Source organism: Bos javanicus, chromosome 15 (assembly GCF_032452875.1).
Source record: "Bos javanicus breed banteng chromosome 15, ARS-OSU_banteng_1.0, whole genome shotgun sequence".
Lineage (NCBI taxonomy): Eukaryota > Metazoa > Chordata > Mammalia > Artiodactyla > Bovidae > Bos > Bos javanicus.
This window is the reverse complement of record NC_083882.1, coordinates 5,239,224-5,263,411: the sequence shown is the minus strand read 5'-3', so window position 1 is coordinate 5,263,411 and position 24,188 is coordinate 5,239,224. Positions and strand designations below refer to the sequence as shown.

At 37.3% G+C, this 24,188-nt stretch overlaps 1 protein-coding gene across 2 annotated transcripts in view; it reads left to right on the top strand.

Annotated features, from left to right (window-relative positions):
• DYNC2H1 (dynein cytoplasmic 2 heavy chain 1) overlaps positions 1-24,188 on the top strand; it is a 398,003-nt gene that overhangs the window by 175,648 nt on the left and 198,167 nt on the right. For both annotated transcript variants that reach the window (XM_061440087.1, XM_061440086.1), the window contains 6 exons: positions 727-850; positions 6,621-6,784; positions 8,784-8,903; positions 9,455-9,589; positions 11,939-12,082; positions 17,092-17,181. In XM_061440087.1, the coding sequence (XP_061296071.1) occupies positions 727-850; positions 6,621-6,784; positions 8,784-8,903; positions 9,455-9,589; positions 11,939-12,082; positions 17,092-17,181 (777 nt within the window). The remainder of the gene's footprint in view (positions 1-726; positions 851-6,620; positions 6,785-8,783; positions 8,904-9,454; positions 9,590-11,938; positions 12,083-17,091; positions 17,182-24,188) is intronic.

Genomic DNA, 24,188 nt, shown 5'->3' with positions numbered 1-24,188 from the left:
AAATTACCTCTTTAAAATGTTCTTCACTTATCAAATGGGGATATCTAACTCATTTGTGTTTAAGAATAATTGTAATATGTAATTATTTATATAATATATAAAATATTTCATGTCACTTATGGTTGTAGTAGGATATTTAGATAATAATTATTATCCAAATATTTAATTTTTTAAAACAAAGTTGGAGAATTGGAGTGGTATTTAAAGTGACTTTTTGCCTACTCAGAAAGCCTAAAAATTCTTGCATGGTTATAAACTTTTGTCTAAATGTTTCTTTTCAAAATAATTAGAACTATCACAGCAAGATAAGTTTACTAGAATTCATCAGCTTGTCTTTGTTACTCCATTCAATGTTTGATATTGAATATAAATAGTTTTTATTAATAGATGAGTAAATTATTGCATATAGAATTTGAAAATTTTTTTCTGCATCAATTTGAAATTCTAGAAAATTTTAAAGGCTGTTTTTATTATTAATGTTAAAATCTTATTTTTCTAATGTATATATTTAAATTATTTATGAATTTATTTGATAATTTATCCAATCAACTTGGTTCATGATCAAATACTTAGAAGTTGATGAAGATAATTATGAATAATTTATGTTATTAACATACTGATTTTAAAATGTTTGTATTATTCCTGTTAATATTTTCAATATCTATATGACCTTTGTAAATCTAAGGTAATAAAGGAATTCATATGTATTCTTATTTATTCTCTTAGGATAGTAACTTTATCACTGCTCTTGAGTTGGCAGTACGTTTTGGGAAAACCCTTATTATACAAGAAATGGATGGTGTAGAACCTGTACTTTATCCACTATTGAGACGAGATCTGGTTGCTCAAGGTAAATGAATATTTGACAGTTTCCAGAGAGTAACTATTTTTTAAATACAAGCTATTTAACTTCAACAACTAACTTTGACTTTTTTTTTGTCTTTCCACTGAATCTGAGGATATGAAAACTTTTTGGAGGGTGGATGATAGTAATGTCAGAATCTAATAGTAATAGCAATTAAGAAACCTTTAATTAAAGTGTGTTTATACAAGAAGGGCCATATCAGGGTCTCCCACACCATTCCCAGGTACAGTGTCTTACGAGGAAGGCTCAAGGGACTCAGCACACGGGTGCACTCATGGCTTATATTATTGGAGCAAAAGGCTACAGAGCAAAGTCAGCAAAGAGAAAGGCACGTAAGGTGAAGTCAGGAGTCAGGAAACCAAGTGCACATTCCGAGTCTTCTTTCATTGGAGTCACTCAGGCTGTGTTTAAATCCCCCAGGACAAGTTGTGACAACACGTGTGTAAATTGTCTACACACCAAGGAAGATGCAGAGTTTTCAATGGGGCTTATTATGTAAGCATAGTCTACCTAGCAGGGAGCAAAATTCCAGACTTCCCAAAGGAAAGCAGGTGTTCAGCATACACCATTTTGTTTGTACAACAGTTTAAGCACAGTGAGCTGCTCTTTCCTGTTCTGGTAAACATAAGAACCTTAACAAAATCCCAAATTCCCAGACGGTTGTTAAGGGCCTTGCAAGCTGGTCTCCCTAAGAATACTGGTCTTAGAATGTTACGTCACTTCAGGCACCTAACCCAGACTTTGATATTAGGAAGTAATGCCCTTAAACTCTGCATGTTGTGCAAAGTGTATATGTGGACATACATAGACATGTACTTATATATAAATACGTAGTTACTTGGCACGACACACTTTGCTAGCACCACAGAGTTTAGAAAATTGGAGTTTTGGGGGCAAAGTGAAGAAATAGCAAAGCCTGCACTATCTATTGATCACCTTTTATCCTACAAATAGTTATGCTTGGCTGAGCAGTGGTTGGTAAATTATGGAAAGAACTCTAGGAGTGGGACTGTTGCTGGTGTAACCTGAAGTTACCTCCCAGAGTTCAATCTCTGGTCTCAGTGTGTTATTTACTAAAGCTAATTCAGATCTGTTGAACCACCTCTTGCTATACTGTCTTAAAGGAAGTGGAAAGGAATCTTTTGATCATCTGAATCTGACTCTCTTTATAGTCTATATGTTGTCCCTTGGGCTCATTAAATTTGTCTCAATGAGCTCTGACTGGTGTTAGGTCTTAACTGTATCTGCTTCATTGTCTGAGAGTGGAGTTTGACAAGGTCCCCTAAAATGGAATCTGCTGAGAAATGATAATATTCTATGTCATGATTGGTTCACGTGATGAACCACTGTTCAGGGCTGGTTTGGGTGAATTTGTTAATTTCTGTTCATTTCATTGAGAAAAAGGCAGTTAAAGTCTGACCCTACCCTACTTTTTCCACCTTCAGTCCAGAGTTGGATGTATTCATATGACTTCAGTTGAAGTCTGTATCCCTTTTGATTATACTTCACACTGTCCTTTTCCATAGTTTTGCGTTCCTCGTGAATAGTCATTTGTTACTGTACGTTTCTGCTGAGGACAGAGGATGGTTGTCCTAAAATGACATAAAGCAAAGCTTAGGTCCCAGTTCATTTATATCCCTGTGTTCTTAATCTAAGCAATATAAACTGCATTTCTGCATAGTGATGTTGAAACAGGTACAAATAATAGGAATAGAATGTACTTCTCCTCAAATTTATACAGTTCAAAAATCACTTCAAATATGTGTTGATCCAAAAGAACAAGGTATAGTTCCTCCTCAAAGTCTCTACTGACTTTGGGCTTTATTTGTTTTTTATTTTCTAAGTGCTCCAGATGGTCGGTTAGGTTGTTTATTTGAGATTTTCCCTGTTTCTGGAGGTGGGCCTGCATTGCTTCTGTTGCAGTCTCTGGTGGGTGCCTTTGTGCGGGAGTGTCCCCCTGCAGTCTGCTTGTGCCCAGAGGCTTCCGTGGGAGCGCTGAAACTGACGTAACCCCACACCTGCCTTTCCTCTGGTTTGCTGGCAGCTGTCGCTTTGTAGGAGGTTGGGCTGGAGATGGAGTTGCTCGTTCACAGTCAGGTGTTTCTGGGGCTTGTCCTCTGTTCCGTGGCCATCACTGGCGGATAGGGCCTGTTCCCAAGTGGTTGGAGCAGAAGTTTTGAAGGTTGGGTCTGAGCTGGCTCCATCTCCTTTAGTGTGCTCCCTCCCCAATGTGGCACCAGCCTCCTTTCCCAGGAGGGGAGCCGTGCCTGGATAAGAGGGGCTGGATGGGCACTTGGCATTGGCCTGGGTACAAATTGTGGATGTCTTACCAGAGATAAGAAGTTGCGGCTGCTCTGAGGTGCTGCCTGTGTAAGTACCTGTAATAGCTGTTCCCACCCTGCTCAGACATTTCTTTAGGCCTGAGTTTTCTTTTTCCCAGCTGAGCTTTCTCCTCATCTGGAGCAGCCCTCACCCCAGTTGAGCGGTTGCTGGACTCAGATTGGGTATGTGCCGAAGCCTTCACAGGAACACAGTCAGCCACCCTTGCAGCTTTAATCCCGTCTCTCCCCCTGGTTTAGAAGTAAGCAGGAATGTATTGTGGCTCCTCATGAATGGCGTCCAGGCTGCTCATGGTCCTCCTGTTAGTCCCAGCAGCCCTCCAGGCAGCGCAGAGACTCATTTCTCAGTGTCAGACCTTTGGACAAGACCTTTGCATGGTTTGTGACTCAGACCACCTACTCCTTCAGGAGGAGCTCTGCCTGTGTGATCCCTCTTCTGAGTCGTCTCTTAGGGACACAGCTACAGACCTGATCGCTTTCCACACCTTTTTACCCAAATCTGTGTTTTTACATCTTCTAGTTCTGCTGCAGTTGGTTTTCAGTGAGGATTGTTTCACATGTAGACATATTTTTGATGTGTTCTGCATCCTTTTCCTTTGCCATTTGGATTTTTTATCCCTGGGTTAATGTTGTTTTGTTTGTATTCTGTGTTTTGTATGTATGTCAACTTAGGTTAATTTTTTTAGGTATTTCTCTATTGCGTCTAATTTGTCAAATGTATTGGTGTATCTTTATATAATATTCTTATAACTTTAAAACTTCAGTGAGGTTTTCAATGATGTGTCATTTATCAATAATGATATTTTTTTTCTCTTTTTCTTTGGTCAGTCTTGATAACAGTATATCAGTTTTATTGATCTTTTCAGATATCAATTTTTAACTTTGTTAATTTTCTCTATTGTATTTTCAATTTTTGTTTTTTATTTATTCCTAATATTTTCCTTAGATTTTGTTTGGTTGTCTTTTTTTCCTAGATTCTTGAAATAGAAATAAAAAGTACTAATAATTCAATATTTTCTTTTTTCTAACATATTCATTTCTGTCTATAAATTTTCTGCTAAGCCCTTCTTTAGCTTTATACCACAAGTTTTGGTCTGTATTTTTTAAAAAATTCATAAGTTACTTAATGCTTTCTTATTTAATTTTCAAGGAGTTGGATATTTTCTAGGTATTCTTTTGTGTTGGTTTCTAGATTAACTCCATTGTGGTCAGGAAACTTATTCTGAAACATTCAGTTTTCTAAGTCCTATTGAAGTTTTCTTTATGATCTGGGATTGGCTCATTTTCATAAATGTTTGTTAATTGTATTGCTTAGACTTTCTATATCTTTACTTTTTACTTCTATTTGTCCTATTATATACTGAGAAAAAGAGTCTCATGATTTTGGATTTGCTTTTCAGTTCTGTCAATTTTTATTTTAAATATTTTGAAGCTACGTGTTTGGATACATACATATTTGGATATGTGCTGTCTTTCTGTTTGGTTATTTTCTTTATCATTATCAACTGTCCTTTGTCTCTAGAAATATCTCAAGTTTTAGAATTTGGTGTTAGTATAATTACACTAATTTTGAAGATTGGTATTGGAATATTTTTGAATTCTTTTACTTTCAAATTTCTGTTGGTTTTCTTTATAAAATGTGTTTCTCATAAATAGTGTATCATTTGGTTTTTTATTTCTATTCATGAGACAAATCTTACTTTTTTGTATGTATAATTTAAATAACCAATTCTTGCAATAACTAATACTGTTTTTTAAGGAGCCTGATTGATTTTTTAATCAGATGTTTGTTTTTCATGGCTACTCTGTATGTAACAATATGCATCTGTGACTTAACTTTATTAATATAGATAAATGCTTGCCGCTTTTCTATGATCTTTAATTCCATACACCCCATACTTGCTTTTGCATCATTATTGTGCTGCATTATCATGCTCCATATGATGTTATAATTACTGATTTTAAGATCTGTATTTATACATGTTTAACCTTTATGGTGTTCTCCCAGTATTTCCACTGTCTCATTTCCTCTGGGATTATTTTTTTTTTTGTCTGAAGAATTTCCTTATCATTTCATTTAGTGCAGATAGTGCAGATCTATTGAAAACAAGCTTTTTTTTTTTTTTCATTTTTAAGTGATTTTTTTTCTCTGTATCTAACAGAATTCTAGGTTGACAGCTATTTTCTGTAGCACTTTGAGGTTCTTATTGCATTGTATTCTAGCTTATGTCATCCCTATTGAGAAATTGCCTGCTGGTTTATTGTTGCTTTTTTGTAAGTGATACATCATTTTTCTCTGGTAATTTATAATTTTTCTTTGTCCTTGGTTTTCAGTGATTTTACTGTGATATCCTTAGATTAGTTTTCTTTGCATTTATTCTGCTTGTATTGTTTTGAATCATTCTATTTGGTACATAGTTATTACATTGAATCTTTAAATTTGTACTTTTCTTTCAATATTAATTTGATTTCTTTTTGATCCTTTGAATATCCTCTTTCATAAAGTGTGTTTTGAATTCTTTTAAAATCTATTCTAGGAGTCTCAAAAATTCTTTACATTGGTTTTTGTAACATTAGAAAATAATCTTTGATAATGTGGTTTTTTACCTAAAATATTAGCTACTTTTATCAGTTGAAGTCATAAATAACGGGTGTAATAGTTGATTGATTTTTCTGTATATGATATATAATTAAAATCATTGTTATTTATATTAGAATATAAAAAGCTTCTTTATGAGGCAGAAGTTTACTTTTTCTCAGTTTCACTTGTTGCAAAGCTCCTGTGCATGACAGTCTGAATAAATCCTTTTTGACATTAATAATGGATTCTTTGCAATTACTGATATGTTGTTTTTTCCAGGTTTTACCAGGTCATTCTGTTTTTAAGTGTTACATCTTAAATACTAGCACAATAAACACTTTGAAACTGGTAAATTTTGAAGTAGAGAATAATTAAGCATTTCCATTTTTGTCATCTATAATCAAACATTTCAGAAAATTTGATAATATGAAACATATAGTTAATGTTAAAACTGTATCCCTGGAGAAGGGAATGGCAACCCACTTCAGTAAGCATTCTTGCCTGGAAAAACCCATGGACAGAGGGTTCATGGGGGTCACAAAGAGTCGCACATAACTGAGCACATATTAAATATAAGTAGATATTCTTTCGATGCTTCAGTATCCTAGGATTGTCTTAATAAGTATTATTTATCTTTGTTTGCCTAAGTGCTGACTGATTAGTAGAGCATTCTTGTTAACGGTCTTTTGGGTAGCCTCACTGTTGCTGTCTTTTGGACTGTATTGAAAAGCTTGAGTAAAAACTATTTAGAGGTACTAAAAAATAGTATTTTATAATGTCATGTAGCAAAATACTGAATATTCAGACCAGCTAATTATGTCATTTTAAAAAATAGGACCACGTTATGTGGTACAAATCGGTGACAAAATTATCGACTACAATGAAGAGTTTCGCCTGTTTTTGTCAACAAGAAGCCCAAATCCCTTTATTCCACCGGATGCAGCTTCCATTGTTACTGAGGTTAACTTTACTACAACAAGAAGTGGATTACGAGGACAGGTATATATGGGCAATCATAATTTGCCTTAGAAATCTTCAAAATCTTCTTTGTATACTTGTGAAATACTTTGAGAAGCTATTTTGTTAAACTGATTAGCATTTAAACTCATGATTTTGGAAATATACTTGGAAATCAGCAACACATTTGGGTTTATTTCATTTTCCATTAGTGTTAGAATTATATATTTGTTGCTAATGTCAAATTGCTACTTCTTCCAGTAAAACTTTAATTTTACAGTCTACTTATATTTGTTAGAATTTGAGAATTAGAAGGATCATACACATTAAGATTAGTAACTTTATTTTTTTTTTTAATTGTGAAAACTGAAGCTTAAGTGTTAAAACTGCATGTAGTTGACTTATTCAGCTAGTTGAGTATCTTTGATTCCAAATCCAACATTGTTTTTGACCAGAACATTTATATGTTTGAATTCTCTTTTTCTTTGTATGGCTTATTACAGTTTATAATTATTGCATGAACTGCAAAATAATTTTCATGTACAGACTTTTGGTTACACACTCAGTTACTCATTTTATTTCCTTTTTAAAAATATCCTGTTGATTTTTTAGTATCATCCTGTTTTTTTACTCACTTAACAATAGTATATATTTTTTCTTTTGATTCAAATGGTAGCATATATATTTGCTGTGATTTTTTAATTTACTTTATGTAATTTTTAAAGCTCTCCTTTTAAATATTTTTCTTACCATACTAGATGACTAACTGCATATTTTCATCAACAGTGTCTTTTGATAGCCTTGATGATTCTTGTCATAAATAAAACAAAGTCCAAATTACTCAAAAGTTGGCAGAATTTGACAGAATGGCTTCCTCTATATAAAAGCTCTCCACTGTAATTGCTAAAAAGGGCTATTTAGGTATTACTTTAATGAGAACTAATTGAACATGTTTATACAATAGATTTTAAATTAGAATATTTATGACATGCAAATGTCGTTCCCTATTTTAAAGTTTTAAATTTAAGACTTTGACGTAGCAGTCTTCAACAGCTTTATTAAGATTCAGCTCATGTATCATATGATTGACCCTTGAAAGTTTACGTTTCAGAGTTTTCTTTTGTTTTTTTTTTTTAGTGGAATTTCTGGGTTTTATGGTATCAGCGTCTCATGGTAACAATGCTTGCCTGGTAGTTCGGCTGGTAAAGAATCCTCCTGTAATGCAGGAGACCCCAGTTCAGTTCCTGGATTGGGAAGGAATCCCCTGGAGAAGGGATAGGCTACCCACTGCAGTGTTCTTGGGCTTCCCTAGTGGCTCAGCTGCTAAAGAATCTGCCTGCAAGGCGGAGACCTGGGTTCATTCCCTGGATTGAGAAGATCTCCTGGAGAAGGGAACAGCTACCCACTCCAGTATTCTGGCCTGGAGAATTCCATGGGCTGTATAGTCTATGGGGTCGCAAAGAGTAGGATACGACTGAGTGATTTTCACTATGGTAACAATATGTTTAAATTTTTGAGGAATAGAAAAAAATTTCTAAAGTAGCTATACAGTTTTAGTTTCCTGCCAGTAGTGTATGACGGTTTCTCTTTTTACACATAGTTACAACATTTATTATTATTCATCTTTTTAATTGTAGCCATCTTAATAGGTATGATATGGTTTCTCATTGTGATTTTGATTAGATATCTCTTTCTTTATTTTTGTGACTAATTACCATGAGAAAGTTAGCTTCTATAGTTTTTATATATAATCTAAGAACTGAATATTAGATGCTGATATGTTAAATGATGCAATTTCTTACAGCTGTTTTTATAATATGTAACATTTTATCAGTTAGCTTCACTATTCATTTTGCCTCTTTTGTCAGAAATAATTGTGGAGGTGTCTCATATGTTTAACTAGAAAGAATGAAGTATACAGAGTAGTATATTTGTAATATCCAATCAAACATAAGGTCTCTTTGTGGGAAGTTTTCGCTTTGGTTTGTCTTGCTTGACCTTTATTGTTAGAATAATCTTGGCCTTTTTTTTTTTTATAAAGCTTTTGGCATTAACTATTCAACATGAGAAACCTGATTTAGAGGAACAGAAAACAAAACTATTACAACAGGAAGAAGATAAGAAAATTCAGTTAGCTAAGCTTGAAGAATCTCTTTTAGAGGTAAAATTTAGTTATTCAGGATGTTGATCATATTACATATTTTGATTAAAATCAAATGCTGTTTTTTTAAAGGTTATAATACCTTCAGCATGTTTTTGGTTGTATCAGAAGAATATCAATATATATATTAAAATAAAAATTCAAACAGAAGAAGGGTAGATATCTTGGAATATGAAACTTGGGAGTAATGTTTAAGACAAGTGATTTTTAACTAATACTGTCTTTACACTGTATTTCATTAATGTTTAATTATATACTCAGAATAACATTCAAAAGAAGCATGAAATTATGATTTGATCTGTAACTTTAAATGGTTTTTATTTTTATTAAATTGATAAAATTAATATATATACAATGCTTTAATGATACAGTATCATCTAGTGATTTGCAGTATCTTTTCATATACAAGGCTGTAAAATATTGAAATTCTTTTAAAATATGTAAGTTCCCATAAATATCATCAAATTAATAGTAGTTAACTTGGACTTCCTTTAATGGATCATTTTAGTATATGTAATAATGTTCATATTATTTTATTAATTTTTCTACAGACACTTGCCACATCTCAAGGTAATATTTTGGAAAATAAAGATTTGATTGAATCTTTGAATCAGACAAAAGCAAGCAGTGCACTTATTCAGGAGTCACTTAAAGAATCTTACAAACTCCAAATTTCTCTTGATCAAGTAAATATTTTCTTTATGATCTTATATTGTTTTCTTAAATGTTCATGTTAATATGATAAAAATCAAAGTATCAAGACTTCAGGGGAATGATGACTGCAAAAAAGAAAGCTAATCAAAAATGCCAGGTCCTGGGGTCTAATTCTTGTTATTATGGAGAGAGTGATAGATGTTGAGCATATCAAGGGTAAAGAGTGTTGGTCATTTTTGTCCCCTGCTGAATGTCACTGATTTCTGGCATGTTATCTAGAGTCGTAGGGAAGCCCAGGTGGTGCAGTGGTAAATAATTAGCCTGCCAGTACAGGAGATGCAGGTTCAGTCTGTGGGTCAGGAAGATCCTCTGAAGGAGGAAATGGCACCCAACTCCAGTATTCTTGCCTGGAGGATTCCTTGGATAGAGGAGCCTGGTGAGCTACAGTCCATGGGGTTGCAAAGAGTCGGACATGACTGAGCACTCATGCACACTAAAGTTCTCAGTTCAGTTCAGTTCAGTTGCTCAGTCGTGTCTGACTCTTTGTGACCCCATGGACTGCAGCACACCAGGCTTCCCTGTCCATCACCAACTCCCGGAGTCCACCCAAACCCATGTCCATTGAGTTGTTGATGCCATACAACCATCTCATCCTCTGTCGTCCCCTTCTCTTCCTGCCCTCAATCTTTCCCAGCATCAGTGTCTTTTCCAATGAGTCAGCTCTTCGTATCAGGTGGCCAAAGTATTGGAGTGTCAGCTTCAACATTAGTCCTTCCAATGAACACCCAGGACTGATCTTGTTTAGGATGGACTGGTTGAATCTCCTGGCAGTCCAAGGGACTCTCAAGAGTCTTCTCCAACACCACAGTTCAAAAGCATCAATTCTTTGGCACTCAGCTTTCTTTATAGTCCAACTCTCACATCCAGACATGACTACAGGAAAAACCATAACCTTGACTAGACAGACCTTTGCTGTAAATTTGTATTGAAATTGAAACTGAATGTGTTTTTGTGTTTAATGACTATTAAGCATCTTTGCCATTCCTGAAACTTTTCTTAAGGCAAATTAAGTATATTAATAAAAGAGTTAAAAGTTATTTTTCCATTAAAAACATCTTTCTTCCCTTTTCATCCTCTATCCTGTGAATGTGATGACTGAGCTCTTTTCTTACAAATAGTTAAAATCCTTTTTACTTTATTATTTTAACATTTTCTGGAGTAAAATTTCAACCCTGTGTCAGTACAATGAATCTTTTTTTCTTCTATATTTGGCGACAGAGATTTGCTGAAGAAAAGCAATAAAGATGAATGATACTGTGAATTCTCAGTCTCCAACCTGACGTGGCCCCTTACTGACATCCTGTAATTCTTCCCTATTTCCTTGAATGACTTTTCCAAATTTTTTTTAGATGTTTTTCAGTTCTTGCTCAAATTCTTCACATACATAGATTTCTTTCTTCCCTTGAGAAAGTGCTCTGTTGAAACCAGAATTACAACAGGCTTAGAGCTTCTTTTCAAACTAGTCATCCCACCTTATCTACCACTACTAAAAAGGCAGATGTCATAACTGTTATTCTCACCAGAAGGATTTTGACCTTTCTGTGCATTCTCTTTCTGAGTAGGCATCCCTGAGTCACACACATAATTTTGCCAATATCATATTTGTAATCCTGTTTCTTTGGTCAGAGTGGCATAGATAACTTTCTCAGAGTTCAGTTCATAACCTCAAGGCCATTTAATCCTATGATTCTTTCATCTTTATCGTCCTTTACCTTCAGTCAGAACGAAAGCCCTTGTGCTTATTGGTTCATTTTATGCTTATGTTGAACAATGCTAGGTGCTCTGTTGATATCTTAATGTGGACCCTCAGTTGCAGTCGTCTTCTCTACCTCTGCGTCCATCAGTGTTCTCTTGGTACCAGTCCCACATGCTACATTCCTCGTCCTGACTTTGCTCCACTGCAGGGATAGCTGTAGTGCCATGCTGTCTCACATGACCTACGTGACCTCTCATCACAACTGTTTATCATTTTGTCTTACCGTAATACAAGTGTTTACCTCTTTCTCCTGATACAAGTGTTCTTGGTCTTCAGTAAAACCATCCCTTGTACTACTCTATAATCAGAGCAGAGATGTATTTAGAATACACTGATGTAGTTTCATAAAAGTATAAAACCAATATATCATCTTAGGATTTTAAAAAGTATAAAAGTGTAAAAATATAAAAGCTGGATTATGATGTCTGAGTTGTGGGCTTCTGTGGTTCATCTGTATTCGTTGTCTGTGTGTTGGCAGAGTAAGGATGTGCACAGGAGCCTGCAGGTGGCTGTGAGCACTGGTACTAAGGTGTTATCCCTCCCTCCCCCCCACATTGTTCCACAGGAACGGGATGCCTATCTCCCTCTGGCTGAGAGTGCCAGCAAGATGTACTTCATTATCTCTGACTTGTCCAAAATTAACAACATGTATCGCTTTAGCTTGGCTTCATTTCTCCGACTTTTCCAGCGAGCTCTGCAAAACAAACAGGTATGCTGGTGGTTACCCCATAGCTGAGACTGAATAAGAGAGATCGCTTTATTAGGTGCTAAATTTATAATAATTTCTTGAGTGAAGTTGCTTAGAATTACATTTCACAAGACCATATATAGCACCTTTAAACTATATTTAAAAGAAGCTGGTTCCTTAGTTGCATTTTGTGTTTTTAACAAACTGTCCCAATGTGACAGCCCTCTTAATGGGAATGATTTATGATTATAAATTAATAAATGATGATGTTCTAAGATGATCATAAAAAAACCTGGAAGATCAGAATTTAACCACATAATCTCATTACCTGGGGAAGCAACATTTAAAATTTCATAATATACCCTTGTTGTTTGGGGGCTTCCCCTTTGGCTCAGCAGTAAAGAACCTGCCTGCCAATTCAGGAGACCCAGGTTTCATCCCAGGGTTGGAAAGAGCCTCTGGAGGAGGGTACGGCAAAGCGATTCTTGCCTGGAGAATTCCACGGACAGAGGAGCCTGATGGGCTACAGTCCTTGGGGTCGCAAAGAGTCCGACACGACTGAGCAACTGAGCACGCACTTGTTGTTTGAGACTGTAGTATGTTACAGGTATCATTCTAGAAAATGGAAATAGAGCAATATACACTCTTTTATCAAGTTTGTATTCTAATGGAGGGAATATGTTAAAAAATACACATAAGTTTACGTAAAAGGTATAATTGCTATTGCTAAGTCACTTTAGTTGTGTCCGACTCTGTGTGATCCCATAGACGGCAGCCCACCAGGCTTTCCCGTCTCTGGGATTCTCCAGGCAAGAACACTGGGGTGGGTTGCCGTTTCCTTCTCCAATGCATGAAGGTGAATAATGAAAGTGAAGTTGCTCAGTCATGTCCGACCCTCAGCGACCCCATGGACTACAGCCCTCTAGGCTCCTCCATCCATGGGATTTTCCAGGCAAGAGTACTATACTGTGCTTTAAAAATATATTGTACACAATTTTCATGTCCGTAAATATAAACCTACATGATGTTTTTGAGAACTTTTGAGGCTGTGTGTGTGTATGTTAGTTGTTTAGTCATGTCCGACTCTTTGCAACCCCACAGACTGTAGCCCACTAGGCTCTTCTGTCCATGGGATTCTCCAGGCAAGAACCCTGGAGTGGGTTGCCATTTCCTTCTCCAAAAGGAACTATAGAAAGAAAGAAAGTGAAGTCGCTCAGTCGTGTCTGACTCTTTGCGACCCCATGGACTGTAGCCTACCAGGCTCATCTATCCATGGAATTTTCCAGGCAAGAGTACTGGAGTGGGTTGCCATTTCCATCTCCTTTGAAGTTGTATCCTTTATTTAACTACCTCCTATGGAGTGTTCTGGAGAAGGCAATGGCAACCCACTTCAGTACTCTTGCCTGGAAAATCCCATGGACAGAGGAGCCTGGTAGGCTGTGGTCCCTGGGGTCGCTAAGAGTCGGACATGACTGAACGAATTCACTTTCATGCATTGGAGAAGGAAATGGCAACCCACTCCTGTGTCCTTGCCTGGAGAATCCCAGGGACGGGGAGCCTGGTGGGCTGCCGTCTATGGGGTCTCACAGAGTCGGACACGACTGAAGCGACTTAGCAGCAGCAGCAGCAGCAGCAGCATGGAGTGTTCTGGTTATCTCTGCTGAATATGTTTTTACATCTAAACTTGGCAGATGAAACAGTGTTTCTTTTATGCTCATCGATTCTGTGGGGAATTTGGTCAGGGCCCGGCCGGGCTGGCTTACCGCTGCCTAACGGGGTCTGTGCTTCGCTGGGAGGAACTGAGAGGGAGTGGGTTCAGAGAGGCCCACTGGTGATGGGGGCGGGTGGACCTGATGGTGGGCTACTGACTGCGGCACCTCTGTGTGAAGTTGGTTTCCTCACAGTGCAGAGTAGGTGAGTTGCTCATATTGCACACTGAGATACCAAACATGTATTCCAGTGGAAAAGACAGAAGCTGAATTGTTTTTTATAACCCAGCCTTGGGTCATTTCTGCTGTATTCTTTTGGTTGAAGCAGTCAGAGCCTGCCCAGATTTAAGAAGGGGAAAGGGACTTCACCTCCTGACAGAATGTCAAAGAATTTGGAGGTTATGTTTTAAATAGCTAGATACTTATAGGATTGTTTTTCCCTAGTGTTTTGTTTCTCTAATTATTTTCCTAGTTAACTTCCTAGACTTGGATAGTTGGGACAAAAATGCATATATGTAAGCCTTTAGACATATAGTGTCTAATCATCCTTTGGAAATATATGCTGTTGGTGTATTAAAATCATACAACAACAGGGACCTTTTTCCATCATTCCTTATTCAGATGGTTAAGAATCTGCCTGCAATACAGGAGAACCAGAATATTGGTCAATCCCTGGGTTGGGAAGATCCCTTGGAGAAGGGCATGGCAACCCCCTCCAGTATTCAGGCCTGGAGAATCGCATGGACAGAGGAGCCTGGCAGGCTACAGTTCATAGGGTTGCACAGAGTTGGACATGACTGAATGACTAACACTTTCTTTAAGCAAAAATGGATATTATATATCTTTTAATAATTAGCCTATTAGGTATTGAAAAATATGTCACTATATTTGAAAGTCTTTAGTCATTTGTAAGATAAAATCACTTGTAGAATAGATATCAGATTATTTGTGTTTTTTCTTTGGTGAATTATGATTTTTTTATATTCTATTGTATTAGTATTTTTAAATTTGATTTATAAGAGATTCTTATATATTAAGGACATTAAATCTTTGTCATATGTTGCTAATATTGTAGGCCAATTGTTTGCTTTTAATTTATTTCAGTAATATTTTTTATGAAACCAAATTCATCAAATTGTTTTTTATAGTTTTTATGTTTGATGTAATACTAATATAAGTGTTTTTAGGATTATATTTTGGGTGCAAAAAATTTATTTTTTTAGATAAATTAGGGAGCAAAATTTCATATCCAAGTAGGCTTACTTAAGTCTGTCTTTCTGAGGAAAGACATTCAATTAATATTTACTGCAAACTTAGCATATGGCAGGCATTTTCTAGGTGCACGGGTGATATACTGGAGCATAAATCAAGAAAAAGTATTGTCTTCATTGGCAGGGGCTAATTAATATTTTCATGAATAAATTATTTCAGAAAATCTTTGAGTACAGTGATTAAGGTTTACTAATGTCTTTTCCACTAAAATAAATCATCTAAAGTTCTCACATTCAGATTTGAAATAAAATGACAGCTGACAAAGAACTTATATTTTGGAGGTAGGCGTTGTTGGTAAAATCTATTGTATCACTCCTGGGAAATAAGATAAGCATTTCTCCCACATATATTCATAATGTCCTTTGGACAAAGACTAGGTTTCAAGTTGCAGGGTTGGGCTGCAGAATACTTGTGTGTTAAAAATTTTTAATTTTAATTGTTAACTCTAGTTATACCATTTATAATATTGTGTTGGTAGAAGATTTATACAAAAAACAACAGTGTGAAGTTTGTGAGTGCTCATTCATGACATATTCATCTTATTTCTAATTTTTTGTATCAACAAGTAAAACTAAAGAGTCATTTATATTATACTTCTTTTGCATTAATAATTTTGTATAAAACTTGAGAGTATGTAGTAAGAAGTTCATTTAAAATTGATTTTTATCTTTTAGTAAAAAGGTATTTATGTTAAAATTCAGTGATCACATAAAATATAAGAACTGAAAAAATACATTACAAGGTCTAAACTTAATAAAAATACTGATTATTTTATACTGTTTAGAAAAGCTTATAGCTTTGTATTTTGTCAGTGACAATAGTTCTGTGATAATGTGGCCATTGAATAACATTTACCTTTGAATAGGTATGTATTGTATTTGCACCTGTGTGTTTAGGTGGGCATTTGAGTTTATTTTAAAAAGTAATATAATCTTAAATTTTGTTTTCCATTGTTTTGAAAATCTACTCTATCTTATAGGTACTATATTCTGTCTCACATTAGCTTGTTTTTTAGTGGATCCAAGTTTTAATTTCACAAATGATCTTTGTTATTAAATAGTAGAATTAACAGGAGTGTTTGTGATGTGAACTGTGAATAATGAGCTCTCTTGGTTAGAACATGCTACTAACCAGAAGCTTGAAACCAAGGTCAGAAACCTATGTTTGATATATCTGTGTACCAGGTCACAATGTTTTCTGCTCATTTCACACATTTTATTTCTCATTCTGGTTGTACTTCTCTAAATATTTTGCTTGTTCCTTTCTTTTTTTTTTTTCTTGTCTGTTATCATCATAAGGAAGTAAGCAAATTTTGTCTAAATGTTATACCAGGATTGAATTTTACAAGGCATGTATTCTCCAAATGTACCCTGAATAAAGTGAGGTGTAACACTCATATTACAGTTAGGGAAAAGGCAGGCTTTTATACCATCCCTGTCCACTATTCCTAACCCAAGCCATTTTTCATTAATCACATAACATAGCCATTAGTGATATTTTTCAAATCATGGCAATTATATGCAGTGAAAGTACAAAAATAGGTAAAAAACTAAAACTTGTACGAATTTTGACACCATAAATTTCAAATTCATGAAAGATGAGCAAGATTTAAGATTATTTAAATGCTTATGCTGGGGATAAGAAAATTCTTTATAATATGGTTCTGGTCATACTGTTTTGAGACTGGATTGGTAACTGTAATACACGTCATTAAATGAGTTTAACCCAGGTTGATGTAGTATTTTTAATGCCAGTAGAAATTAAAAATGGTAGGTCAAATTCAATTCATATTGTAATTGATTATAATTTTCATTTATTGAAAGCTTTAACTCTGTACATTAAAAAATACATCAGTTTTTTATTGTGTTAATGTAGAATTTTAGTACATTTATTTGTTTAGTCCCTTGAGTCTGACTGATGAAGATAATTGCTCCAGAATCAGTTTTGAGTGTGGGACAACAGTTTCTAAGCATGATCAAACTGTGAGGTACCTTTTAAATGTTAATGAGTTTCCTAATGGTTTCTCCATTTTCAAATTGTCATCTGCAGGATTCTGAAAATACAGAACAGAGGATTAAGTCTCTTATCAACTCATTAAAACATATGGTTTATGAATATATTTGTCGTTGTCTATTTAAGGTAAGAAATATTGTGTTTTCACTTATAAAATGTTACCTGAACCTTTATTTAATACAGTATTAGGTTAAATTATATTAAATTGTACATAACCTTTTACCTACTGGAAAGGTATTAGAATTGACATTTCTGATATTTTTCTAGAATGTCTTCGAGTACTCAGGATGTAGTGGAGAGAAAGGTGACAGCTTCACTAGCTGGCTTAGCCCTGCACTTGTCAGTGACCAGTGAAAGAGGGAAGGAGAGTGGGTTAGGTAGATCATCTTCTAGCAGATGTTTCTCAGTCTTAGTACTCAGGACATTTTGGGCCACATAGTTATTTGTTGTGCCATTAGCATTCCCTTTCCCCATTATGACGATCAAAAATACCTCAACAGTGCCGGATGTCCCCTGGGCTGGGGAACAAAACTTCCTATTCCCTGTATTACAAGGTAAACTAATACATGATTCTGTGTTTTGAAGGAAATCTGTCATAGATGTCTTCAAATTATAAGGCACCCAGAGGAATAAACAATGAATCATTTTAAGAAATTTTACAATATTATAGAAAGTACAGAAGGTTTTCACATAGGACTATTTTATGAAAAAAAAAATCAGTCCTTGGGAATAGCTTGAGACATGATTTTAAAAAAAGCACTTTGTAAAGGCAGTTAACTATGAGAGAGAAATAGAGTTACTATGGTCCAATTATATAGACTTCTTAGAAGATCCTGAAAAAGATACACTTTTTATATTCTTCAGCACGAGATAGTAGTTTTTATGATTAGAGTGAGTTTATTGAACATGTTTACTTTAGACAGAGAATAAACCCTTCAAAGAGTTTATTGACATTGAATGTTATTGGAAATTCAAAGAATTATAGTTGAGCATTTCTGCAGAATTCCCTCTCTAATGAAAATTGTGGATATATATATATTTTTGAAAGGTCTCATAGTTTACTGTCATTCTAAAAATCAGCCATTCCGCCTTCAATTTTAGTTTGTATAAAAGGAGGAATTGTAAGAGAATAATCTCAAAGCCCATTTTGTCACTGGTTATCATCCTAGATATAAGGATGATATGTCAGTAGCTTCATTGGTTATAGGTTAACAAGATATTTAAACATTTTTTTATAATTCATTATCTCATATAAAATTTAAAAATATTTTCAGAAAATGTTTCAGATTTAATGAGCCATATAGAAAAATCTTTAAACACTTATTTTATTCTCCTCCAATTCAGTCCTTCATTAGAATAAATCACTTTAACATTTGATATGTCCTTATAGTCTGTTTCTTCTCTCTTCATATTCATATATGCAAATATGTATACATACATACACATATATAGCAAATGGTGGCTCAGCTGGTAAAGAATCTGTCTGCCAGTGCAGGAGATGCAAGAGACACACAGGTTGAATCCCTGGGTCAGGAAGATCCTCTGGAGAAGAAAGTGGAAAGCTGCTCTAGTATTCTTGGCCGGGAAATTTCCATGGACAGAAGAGCCTGATGGGCTACAGTCCATGGAGTTGCAAAGAGTTGTACATAACTGAGCGTGTGCCCCTCGCCCCCCCCATCCCCCCACCTATATACATATATATATACACACACAACACATCTTTATCCATTCATCTTTGGATGGACACTTAGGATGCTTCCATGTCTTGGCTATTGTAGATAATGATGCAGTGAGCATAGAGAAGCATATATCTTTTCAAATTAGTGTTTTTATTTTTTTGGGAAAAATACCCCCAAAGTGCAATTGCAGTATCCTATGACAGTTCTATTTTTTAGCTTTTGAAGAACCTCCATACTGTTTTCCATAGTGGCTGTACTAATTTACAATCCTACCAACAGTGTGGGTTCTGTTTCCTCCACATCCTTGTGAACCCTCGTTACTTGTTGTCTTTTTGATCATAGCCATTCTGGACAGATGTCAGGTAGTATCTCTTTGTGGTTTTAATTGGTCTTTCCTCAGTGGTTAGTGATGTTGAACATCTTTTCATGTGACTGTTGATCATTTGTCTTCTTTGGAAAAATGTCTATTTACATCATCTGTCCATTTTTAAATAACAATTTACAGTTATTATGTCTGCTCATTGGATTGATCCCTTTATCATTATGGTGATGCTAGTGGTATAGAACTCATCTGCTATGCAGGAGACATAAGAGACGTGGGTTCGATCCCTGGGATATTCCTCCAGGAATATCCCCTGGAGGAGAACATGGCAACCTACTCCAGTATTCTTGCCTGGAGAATCCCATGGACAGAGGAGCCTGGCAGGCTATAGTCCATAGCATCATGAAGAGCTGGACACGACTGAAGAGACAGCACACACATACAATGTCTCTTTATGTCTCTTGTTACAGTCTTTGTTTTAAAGTCTGTAAAATTATGTTTTAAAGATAGTTCAGCTTTATTTTATGGAATAGATTTTCTGTCTCCTCAATGTAGTCTATTTGTCTGTAGTTCTTAAGCGAGTCTCTTGTAGGCAGCATATGTATGGCCCTTGTTTTTTTATTCATTCGGCCACTCTACAGCCTTTAATTGGAGCATTTAGTCTACTTACATTTAAAGTAATTATAGTTTTTCCAAGAGAATGCACCAGTCATAGCAAACACCCTCTTCCAACAACACAAGAGAAGACTCTACACATGGATATCACCAGATGCTCAGTACCAAAATCAGATTGATTATATTTTTTGAAGCCAAAGATGGAGAAGCTCTATACAGTAGCAAAAACAAGACTGGGAGCTGATTGTGGCTCACATCATTAGCTTCTTATTGCAAAATTCAGGCTCAAATTGAATAAAGTAGGGAAAACCACTAGGCCATTCAGGTATCACTTAAATGAAAACCCATATGATTATACAGTGGAAGTGACAAATAGATTCAAGGGATTAGATCTGGTAGACAGAGTGCCTGAAGTAGACAGAGTGCCTGTCCAGTGTCATGGACGGAGGTTCATAACATTGTACAGGAGGCACTGACCAAAAATATCCCCAAGAAACAGAAAGGCAAGAAGGCAAAGTGGTTGTCTTAGGAGGCCTCACAAATAGCAGAGAAAAGAAAAGAAGTAAAAGGCAAAGGAGAAAAGCAAAGATATACTAAACTGAATGCAGAGTTCCAGAGAATAATAGAGAGACAAGAAAGCTTTCTTAAGTGAACAATGCAAAGAAATAGAGGAAAACAGTAGAATGGGGTAGGCTAGAGATTTCTTTAAGAAAATTGGAGATACTAAGGAAACATTTCATGCAAAGGACGAAAATGGCAAGGACTTAACAGAAGCAGAAGAGATTAAGAAGAGATGGCAAGAATATACAGAAGAACTACACAAAAAACTACACAAAAAAGCTAATAACCCAGATAACCATGATGATCTGGTCACTAACCTAGAGCCAGGCATACTGGAGCATGAAGTCAAGTAGGCCTTAGGAAGCATTACTATGAACAAAGCTAGTGCAGGTGATGGATTACCAGCTGTGATGTTTCAAATCCTAAAAGATGATGCTGTTAAAGTGCTCCACTCATGATGCCAGCAAATTTGGAAAACTCAGCAGTGGCCACAGGATGAAAAAGGTCAATTTTAATTCAATTCCAAAGAAAGGCAATGCCAAAGAATGTTCAAATTACGGTGCAATCGCACTCATTTCACATGCTAGCAAGATTATGCTCAAAATCCTTCAAGCTAGGTTTCAGGAGTACATGAACTGAAAACTTCCAGATGTTCAAGCTGGATTTAGAAAAGGCAGAGGAACCAGAGATCAAACTGCCAACATCTGTTGGATCATGGAAAAAGCTAGAAAATTCACTTTAATGGCAGAAGGTGAAGAGGAACTAAACAGCATCTTGATTAAGGTGAAAGAGGAGAGTGAAAAAGTTGGCTTAGACATTAACATTAAAAAAATGAAGATGATGGCATCTGCTCCTATCACTTCATGGCAAATAGATGGGGAAAAAGTGGAAACTTTGTCACATTTCATTTTCTTGGGCCCCAAAATCAATTTGGATGGTGACTGCAGCCACAAAATTAAAGGATGCTTGCTCTTTGGAAGAAAAGCTGTGACAACCTAGACAGTGTATTAAAAAAAAAAGACATCATTTTGCTGACAAAGCTCCTATAGTCAAAGCTATGGTTTTTCCAGTAGTCATGTATCGATACGAGAGTTGGACTGTAAAGAAAGCTGAGCACCGAAGAATTGATGCTTTTGAACTGTGGTGTTGGAGAAGACTTGAGAGTCCCTTGGACTGCAAGGAGATCCAACCAGTCAATCCTAAAGGAAATCAGTCCTGAATGTTCATTGGAAGGACTGATGCTGAAACTGAAGCTCCAAATACTTTGGCCACCTGATGTGAAGAACTGACTCATTTGAAAAGACCCTGATTCTGGGAAAGACTGAAGGCAGGAGGAGAAGGGGACGACAGAGGATAAGATGGTTGGACGGCATCACCAACTCAATTGACATGAGTTTGAGCAAGGTCTGGGAGTTGGTGATGGATGGGGAAACCTGGCATGCTGTAGTCCATGGGGTTGTAAAGAGTCGGACATGACTGAGCTACTGAACTGAACTGAGCTGATTCATTACCATTAACTTGAACACTACTGGATAGATTGCTTAACTCTACCTTTCTTAGGTTTTATCTAAGCAAAACCTAGGGTTTTGTCATTTTCATTTGTTTCAAATATATTCTTCTATCTCCTCATTATGCCGAATTCTCTATTTTTATTTCTGTGAACTATGTAGGCCAAGTATGTTTTCCGGTCTTGTAGAGTGGCTTACTTGGGAAAGGTCTTATGACTCTCAGCAGCATACTCCCTTCTGCTTACTAGAGCTATATGCTCCAAGGTTGTCCCTTATGTGGGCTCTGTAGACCCTTCTGTTGTCTCAGGGCCAACTACTGTGGTTGTATTAGTCACCGAGAGTGTTCTTTGGCCTAGTTGGCTTCTAGGCCATATCTCATGTATTGACTGCCAGGCCCTGGTGGTTGGGCCACCAGGCTGGTCAGCATGGCTGGTCACGTGACCTGATAGTCCTGGCCCAGGGCCAGATTCTGGGGCATGCCAGCCCATTGGTAGGAGCTGGGGAGGCTGGGGCTGGTATTGGCCTGCTGGTGTGCAGAGTCGGGTCCTGGGTTGGCTGGCTGGGGGCTCCTGGCTCTGGTACTGTCCACTGATGATGGGTGGGTAAGCCTCTGACATTACTAGGCTAGAGGAAAGTGAAAGTGAATTCGATCAGTCTTGTCCGACTCTTTGCTCAGTCGACTCTTCGCGACCCCATGGACTGTAGCTCACCAGGCTCCTCCGTCCATAGGATTTTCCAGGCAGGAGTACTGGAGTGGGTTGCCATTTCCTTTTCCAGAGGATCTTCCTGACCCAGGGATCGAACCTGGGTCTCCTGCATTATGGGCAGATGCTTTACCATCTGAGCCACCAGTGAAGTGCCTCCCCAGCTCCTACCAATGGGCCACCAGAGGAAGGACTCCAAAATGGTGCTTGCTAGACCAGTGTGCTGGTTGTTGAACCTATCATTGAATCCTACCCTAACTCTTGGTTGCCTTTTATACCTTTGTGATTGTCCAAGCAGCCTACTATATTTTTATTAGCCAACCATAGTTGACGGTGTGTCGTGACCTGTCAGTATCCTGTAGAGGAAAATCTTAGTCAGCAGTAGATTCAGGATGATTTGCAGCCATATGCCTAAGGAGCAGATTCTAAAGTATGAAAATATATACAGTCCTATGGGACTGCAAGGAGAAGGCAATGGCAACCCACTCTAGTACTCTTGCCTGGGAAGTCCAATGGACGAAGGCACCTGGAGCCAGGTGATTTCCTGAGTGTCAGTTGCAAGAACAGAGGCTCTAGACAAGTGTATGGGCTTCCCTGGTGGCTCAGATGGCTGCAACGGGGGATACCCGTGTTTGATCCCTGGATCGGGAAGAACCCCTGAAGTAGGAAATGGCAACCCACTCCAGTATTCTTGCCTGGAAAATTCCATGAACGGAGGCACCTGGAGGGCTACAGTCCATGGGGTTGAAAGAGTCAGACACGACTGAGCGACTTCACTTTCTTTCACTTTCAGACAAGTGTTTAAGGTTTTTTTCTGGGAGATACCGATGAACAGAAGGGGGCAGAGGTGGCCTTCACTGACCCTGATCCCTAAGAAAGTCCTGTAGCCCCTAGGTGTGTGCCAAACCTTAACCTGCCTCTCAGACCAGAGCTCCAGTACGAGCAAATAGGCTTCTTTCACAGAAAGATGGGAGTGAGTCTCATAGCCTGTCAAAAACTCTCTGTTACTGTCCCAAGAACCCAGGAATGCAAGCTCTCCCGGCTTTCAGAGCCAGATGATCAAGGGATGTCCCCTTGGCTGTAGGTCTAAAAATCAGGGCTTCAGAGATATGTAAAGTTCACTTCTGAGCGATACCCTGGCGCCCTGGAGCCCAGCAGAGGGAGAGTACGAATATGTAGCTCACTGGCTGTAAGGCGGCAGCTGGGGAGCATAAAGACGGCAGCCGGGGAGCATAAAGACTGCGTTCTCCAGAAAAGGAAAAAACTGAGGAAGATGGCGCCCGCTGGCTGGAGTACAGCAGAGGTAGAGTGCAAACGTGGCGCCTGGTGCCGGCAGCGAGGCGGAGCTGCGGAGCGATGGCCGCACCAGAGAAAGGGAGGACAGTGATGGCGCCTGCTGGCTGGCGGCAGGCTGGCGGAGGGAGAGGGTTAAGATGGTGCCCACCGTTGTGTGTGCCCAGAGCATTCCGGCAGGCTCTTTGACATGTTAAATTAGACGCCCGCATTTCAGGCCAGCGCTTTAATCTACCCAAGGGAAGCTCTTTGGCTTAAAATCTGATCGCAGTCACTGCTTTTCAGCTGAGCCCTGGGAGGGACAGGTTCCTGCATGGGGCCTTTTCTGAGCAGAGGAGTACAGTCTTGTGGACACCGTGTTGTGAGCCCAGTTGTTTTTCAAAGCTAGATATTTTGGGACCTTGTTACTCAGGTGTAGGTCTCTAAAGCTGAGATACCTAGTATGGGGTCA